We start from the raw sequence: 20,387 nt of genomic DNA, 5'->3' as shown, positions 1-20,387 counted from the left end.
TTGGACAAATGCTTATTATTGTAACATTCAAAGACCAGAGTGGGAAAATAAGATTAGTTTGCCTTTAGTGCTAGCTATTGGCATAGACCAGATGGACTGAAGGGCCTGTATGACTCATTCAGTGCTCAAGTAACAATATTTTTAACCAGTTGAAGGTGTTACTTCATTAAAATTACAAATGGAGCATTGTCTATAACCTGTTAGGACATTTTGTGTGTATTATCTAATCTTTTATTCATGGAGAGTTGGCTCAGAGGTTGGGAACCTAATTTAAATAAACTATAATATCATTGTTAACTCTGAAGAGTGCAGTTGAACAGAGGGATCTGAGAATACAGGTACAGAATTCCCTAAAAGTGGCGTCACAGGTGGATAGGGTGGTAAAGAATGCTTTTGGAACATTGACCTTTATATATCGGAGTATCGAGTATAAAAGTTGGAGTGTTATGGTGAGGTTGTGTAAACACAGTAAAAAGTCTGACAACACCAGGTTTTAGTCCAACCTATTTATTTGATAATATTCTCACAAGCTTTTGAGGGGACAGCCTCTTCGTCAGGTGAATGGAGAGTTCTGGCCTCAGACAGAGCATATAAAGCACAGACAGTTTAGAGATTACTGATTAAAATGTGAATCCTTACACCTAACAGCAGGTTAGGTGACGAAGAGGCTGTCCCCTCGAAAGCTTGTGAGAATATTATCAAATAAATAGGTTGGCCTAAAACCTGGTGTTGTCAGACTTTTTACTGTGTTTACGCCAGTCCAATGCCGGCATACCCACATCATGACTACTATCGAGGTTGTGTAAGGCATTGGTGAGGCTGAATTTAGAGTATTGGATACAGTTTCGGTCACCTTGTTATAGGAAGGATGTAAATAAGGTTGAGAGAGTGCAGAGAAGGATGTTGCTGGGATTTGAGAAGCTGAGTTACAAAGAGAGATTGAATAGGTTAGGAATTTATTCCCTGGAGAATGAGGGGAGATTTGATAGAGGTGCATAAGATGAGATTGGTATAGATAGTGAGGGGGGGGGGGCTTCTTCATGCAGAGAGTGTGGAGTGAGCTGCCAGATAAATGCAGGGTCACTTTTAAGAAAGACTTGGACAGCTACATGGATGAGAGGGGTGTGGAGGGATATGGTCCAAGTGCAGGTCAGTGGGATGAGGCAAAAAATGGTTCAGCACAGACAAGAAGGGCCAAAAGGCCTGTTTCTCAGCTGTAGTGTTCTATCATTAAAGGGTGTCTTCACGCTCATTTCCTAACCCTCCCCAGGTCACATTGGGGTCATGTTGATGAGGTTAGCAACAGGGCAAAAGGAACTCACTGGGGGTGCACAAGTAGGTATAGACCCCTTGTGCCTCATACACCCACTCCCCCACCTGTGGAGAAAAGGGGGGGGCATAGTTAGACTACCCTTGACATTGGTGCTAGGGACCCTCCTGAGGGGTGGGGGAGGGAATGAGATGTCAATATGGGTTTGGGGGAGGGAAGGAAGGTATCACCATGTGCCCCCCTCTTGGCATCCTCTACGTTGCTGGCTATTTCTGGCCCCAACATACTTCTCCATCTCTTTTCTTTTTCTTCTTTGTTCATCCATGGGTGTCGCTGGCTGGCCAGCATTTATTGCCCATCCCTAGTTGCCAGAGGACAGTTGACATTGCTGTGGCCCTGGAGGCGTGTGTGGGGCAGTTGACATTGCTGTGGCCCTGGAGGCGCGTGTGGGGCAGTTGACATTGCTGTGGCCCTAGAGTCGCGTGTAGGGCAGACGACATTGCTGTGGTTCTGGAGTCGCGTGTGGGGCAGTTGACATTGCTGTGGCCCTGGAGTCGCGTGTGGGGCAGACGACATTGCTGTGGCCCTGGAGTCGCGTGTAGGGCAGACGACATTGCTGTGGTTCTGGAGTCGCGTGTGGGGCAGACGACATTGCTGTGGCCCTGGTGTCGCGTGTGGGGCAGTTGACATTGCTGTGGCCCTGGAGTCCTGTGTGGGGCAGACCCGGCAAGGGTGGCGGATTTCCTTCCCTAAAAGCGATGGGTGTTTTTGAAATTGTTTCATGGACATCAGTTTTTTTTAATGAGTTCAAATTCCACCATCTGCCGTGGTGGGATTCGAACCCAGGTCCCTGAGTTTCTGGATGAATAGTTGAGCGATAATATGACTGGGGAATCAATGTGACGAGGAACGCTGGCTATGTAGCTGGACACTGCTATTCCTGGCTTAGCTAGCACTTAGATGAGAGGGGATATGTCCAGACACAATGGGCCAAATGGCCTCCTCCAAAAGCTGTAACTATTCTCTGAAGCGCTTATTCAGATTAGTCAAGCTTTCTACAATCATTTGCGTTTTAAATAAAGGTTTGTTTTCTTTGGCTTTCCTGAGTCAATAGTTTTTTTTAATGAAAAGGCAGCGAACTGGTTTTTGGATTCTAATTCCACCGCGTGTTTACTGTTCTCGGGGCTGGTGTTTTTTAGTTAATAACAACTCTGCTGCTCTTTAATTCCAGAGTGGCGATGCACCAAGAGGAGTGCCTGTCCTCGGGGCTTGTCGACAGCCCTCTATCAGACTGCTGGATCGCACAGACTGAGCAAAACAGCCATCGCCATGTGTCTGCAGTGGGACATCCCAACAAGTACAACATCTCTGCAGCGTCTGTCGAGAACCGCATCAAGTGAGTATCACAGAACGTAAGAAATAGGAGCAGGAGTCGGCCATCTAGCCCTTCGAGCCTGCCCCGCCATTCAATAAGATCATGGCTGATCTGAAGTGGATCCTTTACCCCCTTTACCCCCTTTACCCCCTTTACCCCCTTTACCCCCTTTACCCCCTTTACCCCCTTTACCCCCTTTACCCCCTTTACCCCCTTTACCCCCTTTACCCCCTTTACCCCCCTTGTCTATCAGAAACCTATCCACCCGCGTCTTAAATATATTTAGCGAGGCAGCCTCCACCACTTCAACGGGCAGAGAATTCCAGAGATTCACCACCCTTTGAGTGAAGAAGTTCCTCCTCAATTCTGATCTAAACTGCCCCCCTTATCTTGAGACTGTGCCCTCTAGTCACTGGCGTGGGTGACTGTGACCACCACCCCCCCCCCCCCCCCCCCAAATGGATATTGGCCACATTGACCCATGGTCACGCTGGCACCTGCTGCATAATCCATGAGTCCAGTGGGCACTAATCACACAGACTCTCTGCCCATGGGTATCACTCATTCTCGCATGCTGGCACCAGCCTGACCTGATGTTTTGCCCATCTTTATGCTTGTCTGTTATTGCCCATTTCGAACAGAGGGTAACTGAGTCAACCACATCGCTGTGGCTCTGGAGTCACATGTAGGCCAGACCGGATAAGGAGGGCAGATTTCCTTAGAGTGAACTAGATGGATTTTTGACACTGGTTTCATTCCATGTTTTTACTGAATTCCAATTTCACCATCTGCCTTGGTGGGATTTGAACCCTGGTTCTCTAGATTTCGAATAGTCATGGGGATGTGGGTGTTGCTGGCTGGGCCAGCATTTATTGCCCATCCCTAATTGCCCCTTGTACCAAGTGTCTTGCCATTTCAGAGGGTGGATGAGAGTCAACCACGTTGCTGTGGCTCTGGAGTCACATGTAGGCCAGACCGGGTAAGGATGGCAGATTTCCTTCCCTAAAGTGAACTCAATAGGTTTATTGACACATAGTTGTCATCACACTCTTTAATTACAGGTTGTTTTTTATTGAGTTCAAATTTCACCGTCTGCCATAGCAGGATTTGAACCTGGGTTACGTAGAACAGTACAGGCCCCTGATGTCATGCTGAGCTTTGTCCAAAACCAAGAAGAACTGTACAGGCCCTATATCTAAGTAGTCCAAAGATGTGCAGGTTAGGTGGATTGATCATGCTAAATTGGCCCTTGCTATCCTGAGACGTGTCAGGTTGAGGGAGCTGGGGCCTCTCCTCGGAGTGGAGGGGGATGAGATGCGACTTAGAGGTTTATAGGATGATGAGGGGGATAGATAGAGTGGACATGCAAAGACTATTTCCTCGGGTGGATGTAGCTGTTACTAGGGGGCATAACGATAAGGTTGATGGTGGGAGATATAGGAGGGATGTCCGAGGGTAGATTCTTTACTCAGAGTGGTTGGGGTGTGGAATGGACTGCCTGCTGTGATAGTGGAGTCGGACACTTTAGGAACTTTCAAGCGGTTATTGGATAGGCACATGGAGCACTCCAGTACAGGCCCTTCGCCCTTGATGTGCCGAGCTTTGTCCAAAACCAAGATCAAGCTATCCCACTCCCTATCATTCTGGTCTGCTCCATGTACCTATCCAATAACCGCTTGAAAATTCCCAAAGTGTCCGACTCCACTATCACAGCAGGCAGTGCATTCCACACCCCAACCACTCTCTGAGTAAAGAATCTACCCTCGGACATCCCTCCTATATCTCCCACCATGAACCTTATAGTTACGCCCCCTAGTAACAGCTACACCCACCCGAGGAAATGGTCTCTGCGCATCCACTCTATCTATCCCCCCCCTCATCCATCTTATAAACCTCTTAAATCGACTCTCCATCCTCCTCCGCTCCAGAGAGAAAAGCCCCAGCTCCCTCAACCTTTCCTCATGAGACCTACCCTCCAAATCAGGCAGCATCCTAGTAGATCTCCTCCGCACTCTTGCCAATGAGTCCCCAGGGAATCGCCCTGGTTCTGTAGGTTACTGATACCATTACACCACTGCCTGCCCTCTCCTGTCTGACCCCTGGGTCAGTCACTTCCCCAGAGTCTGGGTGAGGGCACAGCGAGCCCACATTCTTCACTTGAGGTGGAGGGAGCCTTGACGTTTGCTCGTGTTCTGACTGTCGGGGAAGTTGAACTTGGCCCGCGGAGATCTGGGGTTTAAACGGAGCGGTTCCCACCCACCGTGACCTGTGTCTCCCTCATCCAGGATGGAGCAGTCCTGGCAGCTGTGGCAGGAATTCCTGGAAGATTATTCCCGGTTCAAAGACTGGATACAGCAGGCTGAAACCATCGCCAAGGAACCCCACTCCTCGCTGGCTCTGTACACCGAAATGAAGGCAGAGCTGCAGAGATTCGAGGTAAGAAAGTTGCTGGAATTCAGCCCAGAAAAGGCCGTTTGGCCCATCAATCCTGCCCCATCTAGAATCAATGGAATGGGATGTTGGCCTTTTTAGCGAGAGGGATAGAATATAAAAGCAGGGAGGTCTTGCTGCAACTGTATAGGGTACTGGTGAGGCCACAGCTGGAGTACTGTGTGCAGTTTTGGTCACCGCACTTGCGCAAGGATATTTTGGCCTTGGAGGGAGTGCAGAGGAGGTTCACTAGGCTGATACCGGAGATGAGGGGGTTGAGCTATGAAGAGAGGCTGAATAGACTGGGTCTGTACTCGTTGGAGTTTAGAAGGACGAGGGGGGATCTTTTATAGAGACGTATAAGATAATGAAGGGGATGGATAGGGTAGAGGTAGAGAGATTCTTCCCGCTTAGAAAGGACAGCAGGACTAGAGGGCACAACCTCAAGATAAGAGGGGGGGTGCAGTTTAGAACAGAGTTGAGGAGGAACTTCTTCACTCAAAGGGTGGTGAATCTCTGGAATTCTCTGCCCGTTGAAGTGGTGGAGGCTACCTCGCTAAATATATTTAAGTCACTGGTGGATAGGTTTCTGATAGACAGGGGAATTAAGGGTTATGGGGAGAAAGCGGGAAAGTGGAACTGATCCACTTCAGATCAGCCATGATCTTATTGAATGGCGGGGAGTGTCCGAGTGTCCCGTCCCAATATTGAGTTAGATTAACCTGGGTGAGTGACTGGTTCTCCTTTCATCTCAGTGAGATTGAAATTAGGCTTGTTCACTAACCATGAATAAGATTAAATACATTTAATACACAGAATATTCCATTCTGAGTTATAGACAATGCTTCATCATTCTATGTATTAATAGAACTCTCAACTTCAATTGGTACGAACAAAAGAAACATTGGTGCTTTGGACTCTGACTGTGAGCCGTGCGCTCTCTGTTAGCAGTCAGCACGCACCTCTCTTTGCTCGTTCTTGTGTCCAAATTGCATCGGTCACCAATAAATTATGGAGATGGTATTTTGGCCTTTATTGCAGGGGGGTTGGAGTTTAAAAACAGGTTTTGTTGCAGTTGTACAGAGTGTTGGCGAGACCTCTCCTGGAATATTGCGTACGGTTTTAGCCACCTTGCCTTAAAAAGGAGATAGTAAGATTGAAGGCAGTCCAGAGGAGATTCCCCAGGCTAATTCCTGGGATGAGGAGTTTTGTTCTATCAAGAGAGATTAAATAGTCTGGGCGTGTATTCCTTGGCGTTTAGAAGAGTGAGGGGGGGGTGGTCTTAATCAAACAAGATTGAGGGTCTGACAGGGTGGTGGGAGAGTCTGGAACAAGGGGATATCGCTACAAGATAAAAGGTTAGTCAGTTGAAGGTGAGTTGAGAAGTTTAATCTCGCGGAAGATGGTGGATCTCTGGAGTTCTCTGCCCCAAGGGTTGCTGGATCATTAGAACGATTTAAAGTGGAGGTGGGTAAATATCTGAGGAATTAAGGGCTATGGGGAAATGGCACAGAAAAGGAACTGGGGCTGGCATAGATCAGCCATGGGGCAGGCTTGAAGGGCCTACTCCTGCTTGTGTTCGTGTTCCTTGTCTTGTTCTGACTGTGAGCTATGGGGGAAATCCTGCATTCTTTTCGTTGGCCCACTCTCTCGCTCCTTTCCTCCATCACAGATCATTCCTCAGCCTTTGGCAGGCCAGTTTTGTTGCCACACTTCTAGCTCACTGGTTAGATGTGCTGGCTCCTTTTTTGAGGGGGGGGCGTTGAACTTTTGTCTTTAATCCAAGACTTTTCATGTCAAAAGGCTACTTTTGGGGCCTATTGCCATGCCTGTTGGTTAGCCTTCACTCCTCTTTGGTAGGCCCCAAGCCTTGAAAAGCAACCTGAGCTTTCAAACCCCAATCCCTGCTTTCCCTTCCCCATTCCCAGTCCAATTCCATAAACCACAATCCAATTGTCAAATATTAGTCCAGGAGATTTTATTACCTCACTTGCTCCCACTTCCATCGCCAACACATCCATCCTTGTGACGTAACTCTTTGCGGGTAAGGTTGTATCATCACCCAGTTGGACGCTGCTTGACTGGCTGCCAAACGGCCTGTGGACACAATTCCCTAGCCTCCCCCTCCGGTTCCCTCGGCAATGGGAGGCAGTGCACTGTTTCCTGAGGCGGCATCCTCCGCTCCTGCCTCTGTCAACAGGAATTCCCAGGGAAGTCACCTCATGGCACTAGGAATCCTGTAGCACGGGGTACAGAACCAGCTGAAGAATTCTGGCCTTAGTTTTTCATGTTTTTTTTTGAGAAATGAATAAAATATTTTGTTAATCTTTGTAACGTCCTGATTTTTCTCAAGGGTTACACAGCAGTGTCATAGAATAGAATCCCTACAGTACAGAGAGAGGCCATTTGGCCCATTGAGTCTGTACTGACTACAATCCCACCCAGGCCCTACCCCCATATCCTTATATATTTACCCACTAATCCCTCTAACCTACACATCTCAGGACACTAAGGGGCAATTTTAGCACGGCCAATCAACCTAACCCGCACATCTTTGGACAGTGGGAGGGAACCGGAGCACCCGGAGGAAACCCACGCAGACACGAGGAGAATGTGCAAACTCCACACAGGCAGTGACCCGAGCCAGGAATCGAACCCAGGACCCTGGGGCTATGAAGCAGTAGTGCTAACCCACTGTGCCACCTAGTGTCCTGGAGATTGGTCTCCATTCCCTGATAACCCTACTCAAAAACCAGCAGGCCTAAATCCCCCGAGCCGATCCTTGATCCGACAAGGCTGAGGAGAAGTAAGGATGAGGCCTGGAATGATCGTAGAACCCTACAGTGCAGAAAGAGGCCCTTCGGCCCATCGAGTCTGCACCGAACACAATCCCACCCAGGCCCTACCCCCCCATATCCCTACATATTTACCCACTAACCCCTCTACATATCCCTAGACACTTAAGGGGCAATTTCTTAGCCTGGCCAATCAGCCTAACCCGCACATCTCTGCTTTTTTTCAAATTGGAAAAGTGTCTCCGGAAGCGGACAGAAGAGCAGGCGATCCGACTGGAATCCATAAACAGGCGTTACAGGCGACTGGCCAAGGAGCAGGGGCTAGGATTGGCCACCCAGCTGAAAGGGATGATGCATGATGGGAACCAGAGGTGGGACGACCTTCAGAGGAGAGTTGGCATCATCTGCAAAAGGCTGAAGGTATTTGATCGCCTTGTGATCACTCGAGTGCAGCATGAGATAAAATACTTACCCCAGCAGTCCGTCTTTCAGTTAGTGTTGGTATCTGTTTGCTGCAAACTTGTTTTTAGGATCACAACTAAACATGGTGTACTAGCCACATGATGGTGAAGCCTTGTTGGCCAAAGCCAGGGTTGAATCCATTGGCATTGTTAGCACCATGCTTGAACCATCTAGGTGAACTGGCCACCTCCCATTGTCACAGTGGGGGATTTGAACTCTCAATCTCTGGAGCTGCAATCTTACTAGCCCAGTAACTTTGCCCCACCACCCCCTCCCTCCCCATTATCATAAGTAGGCTAAGGTGGCACAGTGATTTGGCACTGCTGCCTCAGTGCCAGGGTCCTGGGTTCAATTCCCAGCTGGGGTCTGTGTGGAGTCTACACGTTCTCCCCATGTCTGTGTGGGTTTCCTCCCACAGTTTGAAAGACGTGCTGGTTAGGTGGATTGACTGTGCTAAATTGCCCCTGAGTGTCCAAGTAGGATAAATACATGGGGTCATGGTGATAGGGTCTGGGTGGGATTGTGGTTAGTGCAGACTTGATGGGCTGAATGGCCTCCATCTGCAGTAAGGATTCTGTAACGCTGCAATGAAGTTACTGTGAAAATCTCACTCTGGTCAGGTACACTGAGGGAGAATTTAGCACGGCCAATGCTAAATAGCACACCTCTCGGACTGTGGTTTTGGGGGGGTGGGAACTGGGAGAAACCCAGAGGAAAGGCTGAGGGACTTGAGGTTATTTTCATTAGAGAGAAGAAGGTTGAGAGGTGACCTAATTGAGGTATACAAGATGATCAGAGGGTTAGATAGGGTGGACGGTGAGAGCCTTTTCCTCGGATGGTGATGGCTAACACGAGGGGACATAGCTTTAAATTGAGGGGTGGTAATTATAGGACGGATGTCAGGGGTAGGTTCTTTACTCAGAGGGTAGTAAGGGCGTGGAATGCCCTGCCTGCAGCAGTTGTGGACTCGCCAACTTTAAGGGTGTTCGAATGGTCAGTGGATAGGCATATGGGTAACATTGGAATAGTTTAGGTTAGAGGGTCATTAGATTGGTTCCACTGGTCGGTGCAACATCGAGGGCCGAAGGGCCTGTACTGCGGTGTAATGTTCTATGTTCTAACATGCAGACTCCGTGCTGACAGTGACCCAATGCATGTTCCTGGCCACTGAGCCACCATCAGTGTTCTGTCTCACAGCACAGAAAAAGCCCTTGTGCCCATTGAGTTGGCATAACAATAACTGCCACAAAATTCCACCTTCCTTTTCCATCTCCTTGAATAGAGGTTTCTTGGGAAGCAAAAAAGCAAATTTAACTCAAAAACTAAATAGAACAGTACAGGCCCCTCGATGCTGTGCCAAGCTTTGCCCCAAACCAAGATCAAGTTATTCTACTCCCTTTTTTAATGATTTGAAGTAACTTCTCAACATAGAACATAGGTACAGGCCCTTCAGCCCTCAATGTTGTGCCAACCAGTGGAACCAATCTAATTCATGTTATTTTGAGGCCGTGTGCCAATGAACTTTAACCCTGGAGGTGCCCACCAGTAAGAACTTCCCCACACCTGATGAAGGAGCAGCATTCCGAAAGCTTGTAGTGTTTACTATCAAATAAACCTTTTGGACTTTAACCTGGTGTTGTGAGACTTCTTACTGTGTTTACCCCAGTCCAACACCAGCATCTCTACATCTTGTCCACCAGTCACAGGGCCTTGAGTGTTTAGGTGGACACCGTGCGTTTCCCCCCTCAATGGACATGCGGCCTGGATACCCTTGTAAAATAGGGACAGACACCCCCTTGCCATCGTATGTCGGGGGGGGGGTGCCCAGCAGCCCAGCACACACCACCTCCAGTCTGAGTGAAGAAGCACAGAGGGAACCTCCTCACTCAGTGTGCCTCCTGAGGGAGGGGTTGGGGGGGTAGTCAGGATCTACAGCATGCTTGAGCTGCCTCCACAGGTACAGCTGGCATTGGGCTTTGGGGCAATGGATGGCATTGTCCACCAGCTGGACATTACTGCATGAAGCCCTGGTGGCATCATCCAGCCTCCTGCGGCCCTCATTCTGCACACACAACCATAGATAATTACAGCTTAAACAGGCCTTTTGGCCCTCCTTGTCTGTGCTGAACCATTTTTTGCCTAGTCCCACTGACCTGCACTTGGACCATATCCCTCCACACCCCTCTCATCCATGAATCTGTCCAAGTTTCTCTTAAAAGTGACCCCCCCCCCCAATATTCCCTTTTAAATTTTTCTCCTTTTACCCTTAACCCATGCCCTCTGGTTTTTTTTCTCCCCTAGCCTCAGTGGAAAAAGCCTGCTTGCATTCACTCTATCTATACCCATCATAATAAGACCCTAAGAAATAGGAGCAGGAGTCGGCCATCTAGCCCTTCGAGCCTGCCCCGCCATTCAATAAGATCATGGTTGATCTGAAGTGGATCAGTTCCACTTTCCCGCTTTCTCCCCTTAATTCCCCTGTCTATCAGAAACCTATCTACCCGTGACTTCAATATATTTAGCGAGGCAGCCTCCACCACTTCAACGGGCAGAGAATTCCAGAGATTCACCACCCTTGGAGTTGAGGAACTTCTTCACTCAAATCTAAACTGTTTTTTTTTGCCCCCCCCTTTATCTTGAGGGGTGGAGCTGGTGGTTTGTGGGTGTATGTGTGGTTGGTGGGGGGGGCTGCAGATTGTGCCTGGACAGTGACCCAAGCTGGGAATCGAACCTGGGTCCCTGGTGCTGTGCGGCAGCAGTGCTAACCACTGTGCCACCTATATCACCCCACAATTGAAATCTGAAGTGATTCAGATGGAACTATTTGCACAAGGGTTTTATTGAATCTGATGTCCTGGGCATGGGTTGGCATCCTGGGTGTTTTGGAGGGGGAGAGGGGGGGAAGGTGAGGATATACCTAGCTCCACCTTCCCTCCTTCACCTTTCCCCACCCTGTCACCTCCCTCCCAGGTCTTCCAGCGGATGATCTGCTGCCCTCTTGTCCTGCTGTCCTTTCTAAGCGGGAAGAATCTCTCTACCTCTACCCTATCCGTCCTCTTCATTATCTTATACGTCTCTATAAGATTCCCCCTCATCCTTCTAAACTCCAACGAGTACAGACCCAGTCAGGTGCAGCAGGTGGTCAGGAAGGCGAATGGGATGCTGGCCTTCATAGCGAGGGGGATTGAATATAAAAGTAGGGAGGTCTTGCTGCGGCTGTATAGGGCATTGGTGAGGCCGCAGCTGGAGTACTGTGTGCAGTTTTGGTCGCTGTACTTACGCAAGGATATTTTGGCCTTGGAGGGAGTGCAGAGGAGGTTTACTAGGCTGATACCGGAGATGAGGGAGTTGAGCTATGAGGAGAGGCTGAATAAACTAGGCTTGTACTCATTAGAGTTTAGAAGAATGAGGGGAGATCTCATTGAGACGTATAAGATGATGAATGGGATGGATAGGATAGAGGTGGAGAGGCTCTTCCCGCTCAAAGGACAGTAGGACTAGGGGGCACAGCCTCAAGATAAAGGGGGGGCGGTTTAGAACGGAGTTGAGGAGGAACTTCTTCACTCAAAGGGTGGTGAATCTCTGGAATTCTCTGCCCGTTGAAGTGGTGGAGGCTGCCTCGCTAAATATATTTAAGACACGGGTTGATGGGTTTTTGATGAGAGGGGATTAAGGGTTATGGGGAGAGGGCGGGAATGTGGAACTGAGCCACAACAGATCAGCCATGATCTTATTGAATGGCGGGGCAGGCTCGAAGGGCTAGATGGCCGACTCCTGCTCCTATTTCTTATGTTCTTATGTTATGTTCAGTCTATTCAGTCTCTCTTCATAGTCCAACCCCCTCATCTCCGGTATCAGCCTAGTGAACCTTCTATCTTGTAGACCTCTATCAAATCTCCCCTCATTCTTCTACACTCCAGGGAATAAAGTCCTAACCTATTCAATCTCTCTTAATATCATTAACTGTTGCTGTGTGCTCTTGGCATTGCTGTGGGGGTGTGAGGGGGATATACTGTACATGTGGGGGGTGGGACAGGGATCATACTGTGCACGGATTGGGTGTGGTGGGCTGCTGCAGGGGGAGATGTACTATGCGTGTGGGAATGTGGGGGTGGGACAGAGCTACACTGTGCACGGGTTGGGCGTGGGAGTGCGAGGGGGACACGCGGGGGTGGGGGGAAGCTGCAGTGTACCGTTCACCGATTCTGACCTGGGGTGACGCTGAGTTGTCTTGTTCTCAGTATTTTGTGAGCCAGCGAGAGGAGTTTGAGGCGGCGAGGGAGAATCTGTGGCTGCAAGTCATGGAGTTGGACCTTCAACGCAACAAACTGGAGTATCTCCCGCCAGGCGAGGCGACTGAGAAATTCAACCGACAGCAGGTACCGGGATCAAATCCTGAACCCCACTGTGGGGCAGGGGGGGAGATAATGACCCAAAGGAGGCTGATAACAAAAGCTCACCCAATGGGGGAGCAATTTTGAAGGAGTATTTATCTACTTTTCCAATGGGACATTGGTCTCGTTGGCTGGGCCAGCATTTGTTGCCCTTGGAGGGCAGTTGAGACTCAACTACATTGCTGTGCCTCTGGAGTAGGCCGGGCTGGGTAAGGATGGCCAATTTCCTTCCCTAAAGGACATTAGTGAACCAAGTGGGTTTTTTCTGACAATCTGAGGCTAGTTTTCAGTTCCAGATTTAGGTGGTTAGCACTGCTACCTCTGTGCCAGGGACCCAGGTTTGATTCCGGCCTCTGGGACACTCTGGAGTTTGCACATTCTCCACATGTCGTCTTGGGTTTCCTCCGGGTGCTCCGGTTTCCTCTCAGTCTGAAAGATGTGTAGGTTAGGTAGATTGACCATGCTAAATTGCCCCTTTTAGTGTCAGGGTCATTAGTAAGGGTAAATGCATGGGATGTGGGATAGTGGTCAGCACAGACCCAATGGGCTGAATGGCTGCCTCCTGCAGTGTAGGGACTCTAATGTCCCTAAGTAGGCTTACATTAACACTGCAATGGAGTTGTTGTGAAAATCCTCTAGTCGCCACACTCCTGTTCGGGTACACTGAGGGAGAATTTAGCACGGCCAATGTATCCTAACCAGCACGTCTTTTGGACTGGGGGAGGAAACCAATGCAGGTGTGCACGTGTGTGCGTCTACAGGTTCTGCATAGACAGTGACCCAAGCTGGGAATCGAACCTGGGTCCCTGGCGCTGTGAGGCAGCAATGCTAACCACCGTGCCACCTATATCACCCCACGATTGCAATCTGAAGTGATTCAGATGGAACTATTTGCACAAGGGTTTTATTGAATCTGATGTCCTGGGCATGGGTTGGCATCCTGGGTGTTTTGGGAGGTGGGGGGGTGAGGATATACCCAGCTCTACCTTCACCCTTCTCCACCCCCCTGTCGCCTCCCTCCCAGGTCTTCCAGCAGATGATCTGCTGCGTCTCGGAGAAGATGGACGAGTTGCTGATGGCTGCATTGAACCTGCTCCAGAAGAGCGAGCCCCAGGACGCTGTGACCATCGAGGAAGGGATGTGGGAACTCCTGCAGTTCCAGCTGGATGTGTTTGGCCAGGTCGCTGGTCTCTACAAGGCGTGCGACAGCACGGAGCAGGTGAGGAACCACCAGGTTTGCCCCAATCCCAGGGTCCTTCCCAACCTGATGAGCCAAAGCTCGAGTCTGGACAATCAAATCCTGTGTTCCTTTGTGCTTTCCACCCGCGCCCCCCCCCCCCCCCCCCCCCAACTTTCTTCCTGGCTCTTGAAAACAGAACACAAAATAGGTGGGGCTGTAGCCCCCTGCTCACTCGCTCCACCAACCTATTTCTAACTCTAGATCCAGTCCTGCTCCTGTGGGTTTTGGGGTTCTCTTTTTTCCCCCTCTTGGCAGCAACTTGATCAGTCACAACAGGGTGATGGTACAGGGCACAAAGAAGGAGGTGGTAATGAGCCAAAGTAAATAGAACTACAGCGCAGTACAGGCCCTTCAGCCCACAATGTTGCGCCAACCAGTAGAACCAATCTAATGACCCTCTAACCTAAACTATTCCAATGTTATCCATATGCCTATCCACTGACCATTCGAATGCCCTTAAAGTTGGCGAGTCCACAACTGCTGCAGGCAGGGCATTCCACACCCTTACTACCCTCTGAGTAAAGAACCTACCTCTGACACCCGTCCTATAATTACCACCCCTCAATTTAAAGCTATGTCCCCTCGTGTTAGTCATAGTTCATGTCTACCTATTTGAAAAAAGGACAGTGAAAAGGGAGGTTGAGATACCATTAGAGACATAGCTATCATTCCTTGACATAACATGCACAAGTTTTAATTGGACACTATAACCTTATATATGCATGCCTTCTCTATGATTGGATAGAGAACTCCTCCCATGTCTATTGGTATATGCTAACTACTTGTAATTACTTTCTTATTTATGAATTTTGCACTGGATGCTCTGGACATTCAGGCTCCTATAGCTACAATAAAGTTCCTAAAACCACTCTGTTTTAGCGACTTGAGGGGACGATGGTTTTAAATGCAGCAAGAAAACTATAACAGGCCCCCTAACAGGGGTTAAGGCCTTGTAGATGAGAACAAAAGCAATTTGAGAATAATGGAAGAAATACCATCCATCCCTTCTCCAAGCTGTTCACAGCTTATGACATATCAATCCCACCTTATTGCCCAGGTTAGTGGGACAACCCTCACCTGGTCCACCTCTCTGATAATAATCAGAACATCGCAGTACTGTTACAGAGCGGAGGGAGGCTCTTTGGCTCACAGCACAAGGGGTGTGTGTGTGTGTGTGTGTACACGCCAAAGATGTGCAGATTAGGTGGCTTGATCATGGTAAATTGCCCCTTGGTGCCCCAGGGAATAGAGGCTGGGTGAGATGTGTTGGAGGGTTAGTACTGACTCATTGGGCCAAATAGCCGCCTGCACTGTAGGGATTCTGACTTGAAGGTATTGTATCCAACAAGATGGTATAATTTCAGACCTGATGTTTAACTATTGTGGTTTTGCTTAGCGCTTGTATTAATACCAGTGTCATAGCCAAAACCATAAGATGTCATTTCATAATTGAGTATGGCTTCTCACTATACAAAGAACAACACAGCACGAGAAACAGGCCCTTCAGCCCAATGAGCCCATGCTGCCGTCTCAACATTGAGTCCCCTCTTCCACCTGTGACCCTTGTCTACGCTTATGGCACTCCACACTGGAAACCAGATTGAGGGGAGACTAATTTAGGGACAATTTGTTACACCAATCAGCCTAAGAGCACATCTTTGGGGTGTGAGAGGAAACTGGAGCACCCGGAGAAAACCCACGCAAGCACAGGGAGAATGCGCAAACTCCCACAGACACCGACCCAAATCCATGTATCTGCACAGCGAACAGTGGTAGTCACTGAGCTGTCATGTTGCCCAGCATCTGGTCCAGTTTAAGCGTACACTAACGACATGAAGCACTAGGCAACTCTTGAAATATCCAACAGCAGCCCTAGTACGACCCACCGCGTGTATGCCCCTCGTTGGACAACAACTTGTTGAACTATCCTCTCATTCTTGAGGGTAGCGCTTGTGGGTTTTGAAGGTGCCTTGGTGAGTTGCTGCAGCGTATCTTGTGTACACGGCTATCACCAGCAGTGGTGGAGGGAATGAATGTTTGTGGATGGGGTGCCAAGGAGGTGGGCTGCTTTGTCCTTGGAGTTTCTTGACTGTTGTCGGAGCTGCGGTCATCCAGGAGAGTATTCCATCACACTCCTGACTTGTACCTCGGAAAGCCAGGAGTGCCTCTGATCTGCTCTTGGAGCCGCAGTATTTGTCTGGCTGGTCCAGTTCCGTTTCTGGTTAATGGTAACCCTCAGTGTGTTGAGGTTTAAAAGATAATCTTTCTTATTTGATCATTACTTACAGGCTTAATCTTAGAACTCTTGCATTTGTAACCAAGTAATTGCTTAGAAATAAAATCCTGAAAAGAGATAATATTTAGCTTTGCGAGCTGTACTTTTTGTACAGCTGCTGTGCTTTTGTGAATAAATTTGAGTACCTTATTAAAACTTTGTAATTTAACCCCAACTACTCCGAATATTTCACTGCGTTCGCCTTGTAATATTACAATCTAGCTAAAATATTATTGAAATTTGGACTCTCCTAAGGAAGCTAAAACCCCTAAGTGCGTGCTTTCCTTTGACTAAGTGGCAAGTTGCACCCAAATACATGTCCACATCTAGCTTGCTCAAGCTGATAGTTGAGGGTGTTTAATTGGGGGATGCAACTGATCTTGACTCCAAAAAGGGGGCTAGGATTGTGAAAATGGAATTCCCTGGGGATCAATCCTTGACCCCACCTAACCCTATATCAAGGCAGTGTTAATTCTCACAGGTTTGTCTGGGTTTCCCTCTCCCCACTGCGAGGGGTAAGTTTAAAGGAGATGTACGAGAGTGCCTGGAACTCACCGCTGGGGGAAGGTAGTGGGAGCAGATACGATAGTGAGTTTTAAGGGGCGTCTGGACAAGTACTGGGGCGGCACAGTAGCACAGTGGTTAGCACGGCTGCTTCACGGTTCCAGGGACCTGGGTTCGATTCCTGGCTCGGGTCAACTGTCTGTGTGGAGTTTGCACATTCTCCTAGTGTCTGCGTGGGTTTCCTCTGGTTTTTCCCCACAGTCCAAAGATGTGCAGGTTAGGTCGATTGGCCATGCTTTAAAAAAAAAATGGCCCCTTAGTATCCTGAGATGTGTAGATTAGTGGGTAAAGTATGTAGGGATATGGGGGTAGGGTCTGGGTGGGATTGTGTTTGGTGCAGACGCGATGGGCAGAAGGGCCTCTTTCTGCACTGTAGGGTTCTATGATTTGGGAATAGTGGGATATAGTCCCCAAAAGTGTAGGGGGTTTTACTTCAGATAGGCTTGGAGGGCCACAGGGCCTGTCCCTACACTGATAATTTTTTGACCAATCCACCTAATCGACACATCTTTGGAGTACAAAGAACAAAATTGCCCCTTAGTATCAAAAAGATGGGTAGATTAAGTGGATTGGTTGTGGTAAATATGTGGAGTTCTGGGTCGGGCCTAGATAAGAAACTTTCAGAGATTCAGTGCAGACTCAATGGGCTGAATGGCCTCTTTATGCGCTGTAGGGATTGTATGTACACTGACTCCCCAGCTCAACCTCTCCATCTCACTCTACTTGTTGCTAAGTTGCCAGGTGTTTGTTTGTTGGCCTCTGGTGTTGGATGAGCAGAAACCTCTCCCAGTGGCACATTGGGAAGAGTGAAGCTATTGCTTCCCAAATTCTATTCCCAGCCCCCTTTCTCAACCTGCTGTTGACCAAGACCATGCTTGGGTGGATGCAATAAAGACAACTAAACTTAGTACAAATCTACTCTATTCAGAATGGCTAGCTTAATCACACTGAACATTGTATAGAGTCAACTCAGACTCAGTATTGAGGTCTACGTGTTACCCACCCCAGTGAGGGAGCTACCAGCTATCAATCGCTCGATATTGTCTCGTTCTCCTCCTGTAACAGTGATCCCTGGGTTGTCTCTTCTTTCCATGCACACAGAACCCTTGTACAGAGTCAGTAATCAGTCACACACGCCCTGATTTGCCTCTGCATGTTTCTGCTCTGCATCAAGATGTCCTTGGTTGGCATGTTCCTTATATTCACTCGTTACATCTGATTTATTATTGTCACGTATCAGTGTACAGTGAAAAGTATTGTTTCTTGCATGTGATAGAGACAAAGCATACTGTTCATAGAAAGAAATGAGAGGGTGCAGAATGTAGCATTACAGTCATCTCTAGGGTGTAGAGAAAGATCAGCTTAATGCAGGCTAGGTCCAGTCAAAAGTCTGAGGGCAGCAGGGAAGAAGCTGTTCTTTATGTTGGTACGCGTCCTTGGATTTTTCTATCTTTTCACAATTAGAAGTTGAGAGAATGTGTGGGGTCCTTAATTATTCTGGCAGTGGGGAGTGTAGACAGAGTCGGCAGATGGGGGGCTGGTTTGGGTGATGAATTGGGCTACTTTCACAACCCTTTGTAGCTCCTTGCGGTCTTGAGCAGAGCAGGAGCCCATACCAAGCTGTGATATAACCAGAAAGAATGCTTTCTATGGGTGCATCTGTAAAAGTTGGTGAGAGTCGTAGCAGACATGCCAAATTTCCTTCGTCTTCTGAGAAAGTAGAGGTGTTGGTTGAGGCCAGTCTGTTCACAGCCTTAGTGTCATGTTAGATCTTGGAGGCGAAATTCTAACCCCTTATTCATGCTGTTATCACAACTGCCTATTTCCATCTCTGTAACATTGCCCAATATCATCCTTATCTCACTCCCCTGCTGCTGGAATCCTTGTCCATGCCTCTGTCCCCCCCACCTTGAATCAATCATTCCAATAACACTCCTGGAACGTGATGCAATCCACTGCCCGTGACCCCTTCCATCACCCCACGTGCTCTCTCGCTGACGTTGGTGCCTCCTGATCAAGCAACGCTGGCTTGATTTTTAAATTGTTTTGTCAAATCCCCCCATTTAAGTCTCATTTGCTCCCTATCTCTGTCACCCCACAACCCTCCAAGATATCGGCACTCTTCAAATTCTGGCCTCTTGTCTGACCCCAGTTTTCACCTCTCTGCCACTGGTGGCCACTCCTTCAGTTGTCTAGGCTCTGGAAGCACCTCTTATTGCCTCATGGTCACTTTGAAGCTTATCTCTCAAATCAAACAGCCCTAGGTCTCTCTGATTTGGTGTCAATGCTCCTGCCGCAGGATGTTTGACTGACTATCAGTGCTATATAAATGCACGTTTGTTTAGCTTCTAGTCCGCAAGCTGACCTGTTGTCTCCCCACGTTCCCAGGTGTTTGAATGGGAATTGGCCAAGCGAGGGACGGCTGGGTCTGACCGCCACTCTGACGTCGCCCTGGAGGGACAGGGAGTCGAGCGTCGCGGGGGTCTGTTGACACAGCACCCACTGGGTGGTGACCTTCAGTCTGGCCATTGGAGCCCTTTTGGCGCCAGCTCCTTGCCCTTGGAGTGGGACTCGTCAGTGGACGTTGGAGGATCGAGAACGTACGAGGGCAGTGTTTCCTTCTCGGTGCCTGGTATGTAATCATCGCTCTTGGGCAAAGTCCTGATCTGAGGGGTAGTTGGGGGGGAAGATCCTGGTGTTGACAAATCTTGAGGCAGTTTACGCATCACCACAAATCTCCCAATGTCTACCTCTTCCACATCCACACAGTATCACAAAGCAAATGAAGTCAATCTATTGTCCAAAAGATGTGCTGGTTAGGTGCACTGGCCATGCTAAATTCTCCCGTATACCCAAATGGGTGCTGGAGTGTGGTCATGAGGGGATTTTCACAGTAACTTCATTGCAGTAAGCCTACTTGTGGATCAAACTTTTGTTGACCCCCTAACCCTGGGATCTGACCTGTGATGGCTCTCTGAACCTGAGGATTTATTCAGTAGTGCCTCTGTGACCCCTGACCCTGGTGCTAGACCCTCGCTGATCTCCCAACCCTGGGAGGCTCGATCTCTTGTCTTGAGGCATGGCTACCCTGCTGAAGCGGGAGCGGGGCGATGTGGACTGCGTGTGGGTGGGGATGGATGGGAAATATCCAAATGGATTTAGCTGGATGAGCTTTTTGTCCGGAGTTTCTGGATTGAGAGTGGCTGCTACGTGAATCGAGATCCTGTAACCGTACTCTTTCAATCTTTTAGACCAATCTGAGCTGTACGGTACAGGCCGTGCGTGGGGCAGTCGCAGAGTTCGACCGACCCGCCACAGAGTGAGGACCGACTCCCGCAAAGTCAAACAGGTGAGTGGGGATGGAACTGAGCTAGCTTCCATAGCACGAGCACTCGGGGGGGGGGGGAACACACCCACACCCTGTGATGGGCAGCCTGGGGGTGGAGGGTCACGTGTAGCCCCCACCAAATATTTTGTTGACTGTTGTCCGGGAGTCGCGTTCTGCTGGTTTCCATCCGTGTAGTGTTTGCCTGCCGGTGTGACTGAGGCAAATCGCACATAAAGCGAGGGTGAGCGAGGTGT

The 20,387-nt window shown here is 49.0% G+C and overlaps 1 protein-coding gene across 1 annotated transcript; it reads left to right on the top strand.

Annotated features, from left to right (window-relative positions):
- Positions 1-2,501: 2,501 nt before the first annotated feature.
- Positions 2,502-19,445, top strand: LOC145340244 (nesprin-2-like; the record flags this gene model as incomplete). Its single annotated transcript, XM_080184688.1, has 6 exons — positions 2,502-2,666; positions 4,931-5,081; positions 8,108-8,371; positions 12,574-12,711; positions 13,751-13,945; positions 19,194-19,445. Coding segments are annotated over 6 exons (1,165 nt in total), but the record flags the coding sequence as incomplete, so codon positions are not given.
- Between the last annotated feature and the right edge of the window lie 942 nt (positions 19,446-20,387).

This window comes from Carcharhinus amblyrhynchos, unplaced genomic scaffold (assembly GCF_965287045.1).
Source record: "Carcharhinus amblyrhynchos unplaced genomic scaffold, sCarAmb.v2.hapA scaffold_869, whole genome shotgun sequence".
Lineage (NCBI taxonomy): Eukaryota > Metazoa > Chordata > Chondrichthyes > Carcharhiniformes > Carcharhinidae > Carcharhinus > Carcharhinus amblyrhynchos.
This window is presented reverse-complemented; position numbering and strand designations above follow the sequence as displayed.